The sequence below is a fragment of the Dunckerocampus dactyliophorus genome, chromosome 13 (genome assembly GCF_027744805.1).
Source record: "Dunckerocampus dactyliophorus isolate RoL2022-P2 chromosome 13, RoL_Ddac_1.1, whole genome shotgun sequence".
NCBI classification, from domain to species: Eukaryota; Metazoa; Chordata; class Actinopteri; order Syngnathiformes; family Syngnathidae; genus Dunckerocampus; species Dunckerocampus dactyliophorus.
The window spans coordinates 11,527,879-11,541,559 of NC_072831.1; the positions used below are offsets into that span (position 1 = coordinate 11,527,879).

Below are 13,681 nucleotides of genomic sequence, written 5' to 3' on the forward strand. Positions count from 1 at the left end.
GGACGCGCAATCACGTGTTCAGCTCATCGTGGACGCGCCTGGGAAGTACGCCTACATTACTGTCACACTAACCGAACTGCTTGTTGTATAGTAATGTTTGTTTCAGTACATATATAATGGATTTCATTTATCATATCTATATATCCTCCAAAAACCCCAAAACATAAAAGTTGCATTTTTTTTTTTACTAAATAACTGTCTTGGGTGAACTGAAAACTACGGTTGTGATTGGTGCACGCTGGCCCAGCAATGTCCAAACGCTCCAAACACAAAATGATCCACCAACACCATAAAACAAATGCAGCGGGCAAATGCTGCAAAGTAAAGATGGCTGCAAACACATAAACGCTGCAAGATGAAAAACAAAAGAAAAATACTGCAAATACCAAAAACACACACAAACCCTAATGAGAAAAAATGCTGCAACTTCAGCGAACAAAACGGAGGTTTGCCAGGTTGCTCTGTAATATTGTAAAATATTACGGCTAAGTGTTTAACAAAGACGTCAACAAAAATATACCTTTTCATTCCACCAACTTTCTTCTGGGCATCCCACTCAATGTCTTTAAAGATGGATATCCCTCACGTCTGGCTCCTGTATCATGTATATAATTAGGGTTTGGGTTTTTTTGTCAGAAAATGTTTATTTAGTGGACAGCAGTAAGTAGTGCCTACTTAATATTTAGACAAATTGAAAAAAATACACATACCATATTTTTGCAAATTTCAAACGTACAATTTTGTGGCGTTGAAGGAGACAAGGCCATTGAAGACCTTTTTTGTCCTTAAAACTCTTCTCTTGGCTGTGGTCTTAAATGTTTGATTTCACTTTAAACGCTTGTTTGCAGTACCTTGATTGCTACATTTTCTTAGCAATCTTTTTGCATTTTGAAGCTCTACTTAGAACCCCCTTAAGATCCAACAGTGCAAAATGTAAATTCCTTCAATTTTTCAACTAGTCTTAACATTTTGATCAGGAATGCATCACTGGAAAGCCAAGGGTGCCCTTTCCACAGCACAGCAGGTTGTATTTTGCATTTGAAATAATGCATGACCCTGACAGAAGACAGGAGGATGTGTCCCAGGAGGATATATTTCTTTTTTTATGTTTTTGTTGTAGTCTAGCCAACATTAATTTATCAGAAGATGCCTTCAAACAATATACATCCTAAAACTGTATGCATACTTGATCAATTCCAGGATGTTTTTCATGTATTGCTTCCAAATGCTTTGTTGTGAACAAGGAAAAGGAAGAAAACCGCCCTTGCCCTTTAGCCTTGAGCATCCCCTTCAAGAGTAAGAAAAATACAACAGCATATCCCTGTTAGTGTGCTCCACCGTGCTGTAACTGGTTACAAGGACCCCTTAATTCAGCAGTCAATAGAAGCATTATATCAGTATGTCCATATACCAGGAGTTTTCTAAATGTTCATCCATAATGTACAGAGAATAACCACAAAGGCTTAACTTTAGTATACACAAAGAAAAGGTTTCACTAAAAATAAATTTTCAGGTTTGATCCAGTCACCATTTGCATTAATGCATATAATTTTTCGTAATGTTCTCTCGTCTAAATGATCTTAAAAGGCACATCTTTTGAATACAGCCATGTCAAGATGTGATCGAAAATGACCTTCAGTACAAAGTGCATAGCACAGTGGAGATGCTGCCGGGACTTAAATGACTGTTTCACAGAATTCTGGTTGGGTCACTCTTGACTAGGCAGGTTCCTCCTCTCCTTGTGTGTGTGCTTCATATCTGTTTGGTCACTGTGATTCAGCGCTCCTTTGGAAAAAAAAATCCAAAATGACAGTAAATTCACTCCGCTTTGACTGTTTTGTCTGTTGGGCTCTTTTGATCCAAACCATTACTGAGTTTAAAGGCTATTAGACACGAGGAAAAACAAATGGGCATTGAACACAACCAAAATATCAAGCACTCTTGTTTATTTGTCCGGGTGATGGAACAATGAATCATACCACTTCCATGCAGAACTATAAATAAAATATGCTTCAAAAGACCTCTACCGGACATCATAAAAATGACCATTAAATACACTATTGAATAAAATGCTGATTGTTCCTTTTCTCCAGCAAGCAGTATAATGACGATTGCAAAGTTTGAGCCGTTTTTGTCTGCGTTGTCTGCTTTTGAGGGCCATCAGTCAATGCATGTAGGGCAACACTGATTCAATCAAGCGCGCGCACACACACACACACACACACAGCCGGCAGCCATCAGTACATCTCTGTAATGAAATCCGAGATGTGGCTCTTAAATCTTCCCCCCCCCCCTTTCAACATTTCCAGAGGAAAGATGCCAAATTGGGCCACATTAATGGGTAAACAAAACATGGGGCCATTTCATCCACTCCTATTCTTTAAATTGCTGCACACAGCAGCCATCCCTGAGGGAGTTCAATGTATCGGGGATTAGTTTGTTGTCAATGAGCACTTCGGATCAATACTTTTTTTTTGTTAAAATGTATTTCAGAAGGATTCTCAGGTTGAAGTAGTAGTAGATATAACCAGAAAAACAGCTTTTTTTTTTACGTTTTCAGACTTATGTATATGCTTAAAATGTTGTTCTATTCTTCTACATGATGTGGAAGTGCCATATTATGAGATTGCTGTGTTTTTAAGTTATCCCTTGTTTCATTTTCATACAACTCCTACATCTCTTCAGCGTGTATGGTACGAGAACTTCACGAGATTTCCACAACTTTTAAATTGCTCGCATCACAACTTTAGGAAGTACATAAATGGCAACTTGATGGGAGTCTGGTGGTAATCGTCGACCTCTGCTTCTTTACTGTTTACTAGGGGTGTAGAAATGTTGCGGTGTTAAAACATGATGCGATTTCTCGTTTGGAGAAAAGCTATTTTGTGAGAACAAGGCAACCGGAAGCCAATCAGAGTGTGAACTATGGCATCACTGCCATGAATTATAATACAGTATAATAAGGAAGCGGCAGTGCGCGAGGGATTATTGTGAGGCACCTAAAGTGCTTTATGCACACTTTAAACCTTGAAATCCAACCTACCTGGTGTTGTCAGTGTCAGCGTGTTACGTGTGGCTGTTTTTGTCCAATGGAGTTGAACAGCTGCGGTGCCTTGTTAATGTCCAAGCAGAAGCTGTAGCAATTCTACATTTGATCAAAGTTACTTAAGATTTGTCAGATCAAAACACGTATATTTGACTTGTCTGCACCCTTAATCACCGTTAGAATCACCATCAACATTAATAATGGTGCTGTAGCTACCATAACTAAAGGTCATAACAGACGTCATGCATAGCAGGTCAGTAACATTGGTCACTATATTTAGTGAGTAGGTGTGTGCATTAAAAGTGAAAGGCAGGAAGTGTTTCTTGTGTCATGCATTTATTTGGTAATTAATTACAAGCGGTCAACAAAGGTTAAGTATCTGCCGCGCAGGCGAGCGCGAGTGGAAAGCCGCCTCCGTACGGCCGTGCAATGCAATGCGGGTCTGAAAGCTGCATATACCCGTCCACAATGCAACCCAGACCCTGTCTAGTGACAGAACCTAGAAGGCAGAGCTTGGACACACTCCTCCGTCGCCTGGCAACACCTCAGCTTCCTGGTGAAACACACATAGGTGTTTCAATTTCAATTCAACACAATCAAAATGGCTTTAAAAAAAAAGAATGGGACAACATATCCCCAGGCTTTCTTAAGAGTTAAAATGTTGTAAATTGTTTTATTGCCATAATGCCACTTCTCAGGGCATTGAATCGACTGCACTAGTATAGTCCATTTGCGATCAATTCAACACCCTGAGAATAGAAGTGGCATAATGCCACTCAGAGGGCGAAAGAGAGCACAAAATACTCAATATTGAAGGTCAACAAGCACCAATTAGAGTCATGGTCCCTGAAATAGTTGTCCAGGTTCATCGTGGGGCTCCAGTAGCGTTATTCTAGATTCCTCTCTAAGTAAAGAAAGACTTCCTTTGGTTTTCTTCTTTAAAAATATTGTACTTTTATGACCTGCAAGAGATACATTGCTTTCAAGTGTCCTCCAGCCCTCTAATGTTTTCCTATTTTGATCAAAGGTGATGGTAATTAAGCCATGTGGTTTCCTGTTTATTCTTCACCGGTTCCCACTGAACTCACCAGATGATGAGCCTGTTTCTTTTGGCATGGACTGCAAAGAAAAGTCAAATGTTTCAACTCTGTATGACTCCTCTATGCTTCAACTGTGTATGATTTATTTCCTGGTTTGACAGGTTTGAAAAAAGTTTTCGAGTCTTCTGAAAGGTTGCAAAACGTTTGTTGCTTTGTTGAAGCAAAGTCTAAGAGAGCACCAACATGATGATTGCCGCTTGGAAAAAATTCAGTATGACACAAGCATTATTCCTTTGTGACCACATGGCGCAATCTCCAAAAATTCCCAAACTTGGCAGTTGTCATGAATCACCACCAAGCTCTCAGCACAAATGAAATGCTGCATCATCATCAACATGCAGCAATGCATTTCAATGGCTGACATGTTTTTGCTATACTGTAGTGTGATGGTCAAACTTCAGAGTTCAAGTGATTTGATTTTTATGTTGAATAGGTATCACAGGGTGGAAACGACACAGTAAAGTGGAAAAACACTCAAACTGTGTTTGAGCTTTTAATGATAAACAGTCAATGTTTTCATTGTTTTTTTATTTCTGAAAATTATATTTCTATGCCTGATTTGATCTGACAATTCTGCATTTGTTCTAGCATAATCGAAAACAGTTTTTGAAGTAATAGATGGGCCTCCCCTGGGAGGTGCCAAAAGACTTTGGAGGTGACACAGCAGCTTGGTAAAAATAGGGAAAAACATCTTTTTCAACCCTAACTTCTGTTGTGTTAAAGGCAATATAAATTGACTTTTAGTTCTTTTAGTGAGAGTAGACAGAGGCTGGGGTGTGCAGAAAAATATATGCTCCAGAAAGTCCGTTTTTCGGGGAGTAGTGGGGGACTCAACCCTGTCAGAGACGCTTGTACACTTTTAGAAAGAAAAAGAAAAAGAACGAAAATTCTTAATGCATCTCTCAACACATTTTACAGTCTTTGGCACGTTCTGACGTTTTCATCCAGAAGATACTCATTCAAGACATCCATCATTCAACAAAAAAATCCATCCAATTTTCTGTAACACTTATCTTGTTCAGAGTCACACGAAAGCTGGAGCCCACCTTAGCTGACTTTGGGCGAGAGGTGGGGTGATTGCAGTCAATCACAGGGCGCACACACACAACAATTCATTCACATTCACACTGTTACTGTGTGGAAACAGAACCCACGCTTGTTCTACAGAGTCAGCTGAGTGAACTACTACCACTTATTAATCGCATAAAAAAATTATTTGCCTAAATAATTGGTCAGTGTGTTAATCATTTTGTTTGTTTTATCAATACATTGAAAAGTCAAAGTTACATAAGTTTGAAGGGACTTTTATTTGCATATTGGTTGAGAAATTATTACACACACACACACACACACACACACACCACTGGTCAGTTGTTCCGGGACTCAAACTGGAAGCTTTCTGGGAAGTGCTGGCATTCCAGTCGAAATGAAAGCACAATAAACAGACTCATACCATACAATGTCAACTATAAAACTGCAAGCTCATTCAAACAGTGGGACAAGAGCAGTGGAAAAATGAACATACAGTTTGGCAAAAAATATCTACAAGTACAAACTTTCCATAAAGAGCTAGATGCAATGCGACCTATCATGCCTTATTGCAGTCCAAACCAAAAGCCATTTGAGAGTGTTTGTCCAGTCATATTTCTTGACAAACACGTGTTTGAGTGACTCCACTCGCACGTCTGTGAGGAATGTAACAGAGTCATACTGTACCACTAAGACTGCATCAGACAAAGATTAAGTCTCCTGCATCTCAGGCGAAGTGAATGAAAAGTCTTCAAACTCCTCCTGACTGATGGCAGCGATGTGAGGGTTGTCAATGGGCGTGAGGGTGGGCTCTTCCCTCGTAAAGTCTGGGTCAAAATTGTTGACGTCCTGTGGTGTTTTCTGTGAGGGACATCAAGTCGAGGTGACATTATTGTGATTAAAATGACTCGGATGATGTTTATGTGACGTACTATTTTGGGCTTGAACGGTGGCTCGATCTCTCTGCGATTGAGCTTCTCCCAGTTGATGTTCCTGAAAAAGGCATGGCTGGTCACAGCATTTTCTCCGCCCTCTGTTGCCACACAACCAAGGCGCCGGTTTGGGTTTTTGGTCAGCAACTGTGGATGCACAAAAATGAGAGATCTTGCTAACCACAAAAACGCTCTAAAAGAAAATCAAAGCAACATTGTGAAGTTCAATGAAAATATCTGTTGCACTAGACTCCATCGACACTACTCACAAAAAGTTAGGGATATCCAGCTTTCAGGTGAAAATACAGGACAAACCTAAAATGAGAATGAGACCAGGATAGCACCTGAGAGCACCTCAGCACTGTGAGGCTTCAAACAGGATGTTATCAGAGGGAAGCGGCGACTGAGCTTAGAGTGTCACCAGTAAGTTGCAATAGAAATACAGAGACTGGAAGAAAATGTAAAATAAATAAATAAATAAATAAAAAATCACCTCTTGTGAATTTTGCCATTTAGCTCCTTGGTACAGAAGTGAATTGTACAAAATGTTGCACATGTGCATCCAACAATTTAGAGAAAGTCAAATTAGGTTGACCTGTAAAGGTTATGGTCTGTTTTAGGTGCATCCTGAAGTTTCACCCGAAAGTCAAATATCCCTACCTTCAAATGAGTCGTGTATATAAGATGATCGCACCATGATTTGAAGTCATGTACAAACTGGAGCCCATCCAAAATGTCAGTATGTATGTCCTGACCTCCTCCTTTACAAAAACACACCCTTATTTGTTTCTGGCACATCCTGCAATGAAGTAGCTGGGTAAAGGTCAACGTAGTACAAGAGACCTGCTGGTGTTGTACACAATGAAACAATAAAAAGCGAAAATGACTTGATGAAAGAGGATGTTGCAACAAATAAAAGACAACTTTGCTTTGACTTTCCTTCAACTTTTAAAAGGTAACATGCACATCTTAAGGCTGGCAATGGCATTTAGACAAAGCCAACAAAACTAATGAGCCTTCGTCTCCAAAGTGACAGTAGCCAGATTAGACAGACGCTGCTGGAAAGATTGATAGGGCTACTTTATATCAGCTACAGGCGTCAGTACCACTCTGTGCTTCGTATGCAGGGAAGGTTTGTCAAAAAATAAAGAGGAAAATGGAGGTATGGCATGCTCTTAAAAAATACCAAGCACTGTCATGCATGCTAAACAGGTAACCAAATTCATAGGAATCTCTCTCAGAATCTTATGACACCATTTATCCACTTCATAGTTGCTTCTCCTCACGTCCTTTGACCTCACACCTCTGAGGCGGCCCGTGTGCCACAAACTAGTACAGCAGATCCCAGATCCCTTGGGGGTTACAATCTGGGACCACCAGCAAATGGGGAAAATCCCTGAGTAATGATACGCCCATCATTATGTCTATTTTTATGTCCATTACCCCCACCTTGCTGCACGTGTTGAGGCCTGATGGACCGCCGAAGCTAGTGCTTCCATAGCCAAACAAACTTTTGCATCCGACAGCACACAACTATTATGGTGCATTGAAGGACCACCGAACAACGTGCGAAATCTCAATGCTTGATGAAAAACATTATCAGTGAAGTATGAAGACAAACATGTAAACATTGTGTGTTTGCTAACAGTACATGTATGGTGTACATTTTACCTGTATTATCACATATATACACTTTTTAAAAATTATTTTTGGAGAATAAAATACAAATTAAATTATTTCTGACCTAAAATCTGCAAACGTGCAGGGCCATGAATGCAAATGCGTAGGAACCCACTGCACAACAGAAAACTGTACTACTCTGAATGAGACAAGCAAATAAATAGCTAGAATAGAGGAGGACTTCTACTTCTTTACAAGTCCTCAGTAAGGAGACAAGTTTTATTCAAGAGAGACTGAGGTCAGCAAAAAAACAAGAGTGCTGCAGCAAAGCGAGACTGTGGAGTACCATGTATAAGTCGCTACTTTTTTCTTAAACTTTGAACCCTGCGGCTTGTACAGCGGTGCGGCTCATTTATGGCCATGCTCTCATCTCGTGACATCTCCTTTACCGCAGAACTACTACTAATCGTTCAAATACTGTGCCACACGAGAGTCAGTGAGGAAACGGGCGGTCTTTCTTTGGCAGGAGCCAATCTTGAGGGAACTCACAACGAGCTAATCAACACCTTCGGAAATCGCAGGAGGTCATTACTCAATATAACAGTCTGACTCGCGGTGTCATCTTAGAAAGGATGCTAAACTCATCACACAGCAACTTAAGACTCAAAAGGTCACTAAGAAATATACAAAACAACTACCAATATTAGGTGTATTAGAGTAGTAGGGCTTAGAATAAAAAAACAACAACTATTTTAACGGTTTTCCATCATGCATTTCTTCTCAGCAAAGCATTTCACTGGCCATGGCTGCCAGGGCGGGCACTGCAATGATTCATTCAGCTGCCTCTGTCCACCAGAGGGAGCCAGAGAGAGCTTGTCCAATAAGACACCAGTAGTTGTTTATGTCATCTATATGGTATTGGCTGACCAGGTACTAGAAATTGTACCTAATACTACCTGCTTTTGTCAATAGTAAGTGGAACTGAGTACGCGCCAGTAAATGGAAAATGTATACCTTAAGTTGTGCCAGGGGATGAGTGTTGAAGATTTAAGTGTCAACCTGTAGAAATATAATGTTGATGGTTGAACACTCATTATCAACATGCTCAGACTTGAACTGTATTTGCCCAATAGAGAGTCAAGCTAGTCTCGTTACGAAATCACCAAGAGCCATCACAAAAATGTGTTTATAAAACACACCAGTGTGGTCCATTGAGAGGAAATAAAAGTTGCACAGACCAGCTGGAATCGGTCAGTTCATGTTAAGACCTCACATGTGATGACAAAGCCTTCTCTACTGAACTCTCCTTGGCAACTTGTCACAAGTTTAATCTCCACCAAACATTCCATATAAGCTTTACTACATGGATCTAACCGCTAGTTCCAAATCCTTTACCAGTATATACACAGGTCATTGTTTATACACTATCTTCATGCCAAGTGTGTTCATTTAACAAGCCTTTGTCAATATTGGCTGTACTCTTTATAGATCCAATAGCACAATCGCAACCCTGTGAGCCTGCTCTTGGGAACACGGAGAACCTTGCAGTGGATCAACTCGCATTATAAATAGAGCAGCACGTTCGAAATCCACTCACACTTACAGGACTTTTTACGTAACATGGGACACAAATGAGCTTGGCACAGTGCTTCCTAAAGCATGTTAGAGTAACAGCAAGTGTAAGGGGAGGGTGCAGAGCAGCGCAATGGAAGGAGGTTGTTGTATTTATAGCCAGTTAGCTGAGACCGGGCAGTGGACCATGACTTAATATAGTTATGTAAGAGCCAAAGGGGCCAAACAGCTGGCTGGCAGAGCTCTTGTAAGCCCGCCCGTGACTCTACAGCCCCCAATGTCAGGTAGTGTTAAGTGGTGACAGAAGAAATGGACCAAATAAAAGCAGAACAAAGCCCATTCCAACAGGCACTGTTCAGAAATGTGGTAAATTGATTCTTTATGTTAATGATCACAGCTTAATGTCTTCTTCTGTGCGATGCAGGACACAGATCAAGTGAGAAATTGATTTCCTCTATCATTAGTTCAGCTTGAACAGATATTCCCTCCGCAGTCTGACAGATACAATCAGAGGAGAGTAAATGCCTGCCAAGGACAGAAAGTGACTCATCCAAAATTTCAGTCAATGTGCCTTTTTAAGAGAGTAAACAGTAAATAAAGAAGGCAGACTCACAGCTTTTAGTATACTGACGGACTCCACGCTCAGCCAGGGTGAATAAGAAATCTCTTCCTTGAGGATTGCCTCGAAGAGGTCGTCTTCATTTTCGGCCTCAAAGGGCGCGTGGCCCTGCAGCATCTCGTACAACAGCACACCGAGTGCCCACCAATCAACAGAGGGTCCATAGAGCATCTCCTGGAGGATCTGTGAAAACATAACAACATTAATGATTACAGCCCAGGGAGCCTTCAAGGAAATTACATGATGTCCAGTTGACGGATGTTTTCAATCAGTATGTTCCTTTAAGGACCAAGGAGCCTCCACCGTTTATAAATGATCATAAATGACTTAACACAGTGATTATGGTACTTGAAATGATGCTCATTATATTTCAAAGATGACATCGTTGCCAGGTGGCCTAGTGGTTAGGATGTTGGCCACACAGTCAGGAGATCGAGAAGACCTTGGTTTGATTCTTTGTGGAGTTTGCATGTTCTCCCCGTGCGTGCGTGGGTTTTCTCCGGGTAGTCTGGTGTCCTCCCACATTCCAAAAACATGCATGTTAGGTTAATTGGAGACTCTAAATTGTCCATAGATATGAATGTGAGTCTATATGTGCCCTGCGATTGGCTGGCGACCAGTCCAGGGTGGACCCAGAGTCAGCTGGGATAGGCTCCAGCATACCCCCGCGCTCCAATGAGGATTAAGCGGTGTACAAAACGGATGGATGGACATCTTTGCCATTGCAATGTACAAAAATGTCTTCATTTGTTCTGTCATTTGTTATGTAATTGCTTTGTATGATATGCAACTCAGTGGAAAGGTATACAGTAGATCCCCACTTTTCACGACGGTTTCATTCCAAGACCACCCAAAAGAAAATACTGAGTAATTGATACAGCCATAAAAACACATTTTTTGGACACACAACTCGCTCCCCCACCCACAAACCCTCCTGCTAGCTTGATGATGTTTTCCTCTGATTTCCGATCAAATCAACATTTGCAATAATAGTGACTTTTGTAATTATTAGATTAGATTCAGCTTCTCTCTTCAGTTGCCATTGTTCACGTGCGATACAATCCAGGTTTCAACTCAAAATATGCCTCACACACTTAAACACATTTCAAGTAAAAATGTATAGGTACCGGTACTGACCACCATGAATGATAATGTAAGATGAACAGAGGAACTAATCAAATCAGAGTCACGGTGTAGCTTTTAGCCTGGCCGTCAGGCTAGCCATAGAGGCTAAGCAGGGAAGACATTTCTCCAAGCCAAACAAACTCACAGCACATGACTGATGCATTGAAGGACCACTGAACAACGTGCTAAATCTCAACGGTTGATAAAAAACAATCAGCATAAAGACATAAACATGTAAAAATTGTGGCCTTGTAATGTGGTCCATGTAAACTGTACCTCTATCATCACGTATTTCTACATGATTACCAACTGATGTTGAATGGGATTTGTTTTCTGTGGAAAAAAGAGCCTACTTTACTATTTTTTTTTTTTTTTAATCACAAATGCGCTAGTTTGCGGGGCCATGAATGCTGAATCACAAATGTGCTGGGATCCACTGTATTTCAATCTTAGCAAATGGTAGTTTTACAGTTGGTGCTTGTCTATTTACATTTTGTGCAGGTCTATCATATCCTTGGTAGTGATGTGTGGCTCAATACTGAAATATCAATAGCAGATCTTTATGCTCTAAAATCCATTCTCAAATCAAAATATCGATACTCTGATAAGTCAGTCATTTGGGGTAATGGATATCATTAACAGGAACACAGTGGAAAGTAACTAATTGATTGAGAGCTTGTCTAAATGATATGAAGTTGGTGGTAATCGTAATATTTATTTCGCCTGGGCAAGTGCGTGATGCGTAAGCACAGCGGCACACTGCTAAGCCTGTCAGTCTCAACACCATTTTCACATAGTTTATGTGATTTTGTACTCTGTGTTTTTCTGCTGTATTATATAAAAATTATTCAATATAATTGGGTGTATTTGCACAAAGTATCGGTATCGCCAATTTTTTGCATTGCATCGTCCCAATTAACTCATCTCACCTGATAATTCCCGTCTATTGTCTGTAAACAGTCTGCATATCAATCAACATTTTTGAGAATGTAGGGAGAAACTAACATTGCACTAGGCATCAGACTAAATTATCTTGATCAACTATCGGGAAAATTAATGATAAATGAATCTATTCATTATTATTTTTTAGAATTTGTTTTTTAAAGGGAGAAACTCTCTGAATGCCCTGAACACCTGTTTAAATACTGAGTATTATAAAGCTGCACAAAGGACTTGCTAACTTCCCATGTTGTTGTTCTTTAGAACATAAACTAGTTTGACCGAATCAACAGCGCCTCCAAATGGAGTGCAGCCAAGTAGTGCATATCATCAACATAATACATAATTCATTATTATGTCCATCCTTTGTCTGCACATCTTACGGAATAGTTTGAGATTGAGTCCATCAGGCTGTCTGACAGCCCATAATACATGCCGAGACCACGCAACACGCTAAAAAAATGTTTTAAAACATTTTACTACTTCGACCACTCTTTCATTCTAATACATTTTTGATATTTTAGGCACCCCTAAAATGGCATAAAGACCATTTTAATTCCTCCTTATGAGAACAAAACATGAAGGTGAACTCCAGCATTGTTTAACAGTTGACCTGAAAGGCCTGCTGTCTTCCAGTGCGTCATGAGGGAGTCTGTCTGTGCTAAGAGGAAAAGGGTGGAGTCTTGGACATGCATCATATGAAATCACAAGTATTAGAAGAAACAAAACTGCCTATTCAGTACAGTCTGAACTGACCTCAGGGGCAATGTAGTCAGGGGTGCCACAGAAAGTTCTGGCTCCGATGGCATCAAAGATGCCTTCTTTGCACATGCCAAAGTCTGCCAGCTTGCAGTGGCCGTCCTTGTCGAGGAGAACATTGTCTAGCTTGAGATCCCTAGAAGGCAACACAAACAAACGGAGAAGCTGAAAATGACATATTTGCTTTGAGACACTATCATTCTGTTGCTGTAGACTGGTCAATATGTGGCTGCAGGCTCATTACTGATGAAAATTCAACAGATGCCAGGAACCTGTCAAATCTGTTGGGGGAAGAGGAAAGAAAGACTCTATGTGAACCACTAATGCATGCCTGCCTGACCATCATGTGAGATCAGGTTAAATCATTCAGATGAAAGAGAAAGCACCACTCTGTACAGTAATCTCTGACAAACTACACTGGCAATACTCTATCATCACAGCTAGCTAACTTCCTGACATGTAGCTCATGACAGCGGCGAACAGTGAAATAATGTTAATGCCTAATTATTTGAGATTAAACCCTTTGTGTTAGCCATTGGCACATGAGCTCTAATCGGTGATCAAGTGACCTGACGTTGGACCGAGGTCACTTTACAAAGATGGACTCGAGGGAGGTTAAAAATGTGTTGTGCAGGCCCCACTTAGAAGATGAGCAGCAGTCAGCAACAAACAGTATAGTTAAGACCCAAATTATTCACACTGAGGGAAATATTATTTATTGAATAGACATTTTTGTAGCTAGAAATACTACAAGAAAGTAACAAAAGATTGCATGATAGTGTATATATTTACTAGTTTCATACTTTTTACATTTTGACAAAACCTTTTCAATAACTTCATATCCACAGGTCTAAATGTTAGATTGATTACAATTCCTTATGCTGAATGTTATCAGGTCCTTTAGAATGGTGTACAGTAGAAGATTGTTTTCCCTCAAAAG

The 13,681-nt window shown here is 40.3% G+C and overlaps 1 protein-coding gene across 5 annotated transcripts in view; it reads right to left on the minus strand.

The window, feature by feature from the left end:
• Positions 1-2,354: 2,354 nt before the first annotated feature.
• prkcha (protein kinase C, eta, a) overlaps positions 2,355-13,681 on the minus strand; it is a 41,969-nt gene continuing 30,642 nt past the window's right edge. For 2 of the 5 annotated variants that reach the window (XM_054797638.1, XM_054797636.1), the window contains exons 11-14: positions 12,739-12,877; positions 9,913-10,101; positions 6,108-6,254; positions 3,270-6,036 (exon numbers count right to left, since the gene is read on the minus strand). In XM_054797638.1, coding sequence (XP_054653613.1) covers positions 5,887-6,036; positions 6,108-6,254; positions 9,913-10,101; positions 12,739-12,877 — 625 coding nt within the window. In that variant the 3' untranslated portion in view covers positions 3,270-5,886. Of the gene's footprint in view, positions 6,037-6,107; positions 6,255-9,912; positions 10,102-12,738; positions 12,878-13,681 lie in introns of all 5 variants that reach the window. The other 3 variants (XM_054797640.1, XM_054797639.1, XM_054797637.1) reach the window with 2 other exon arrangements.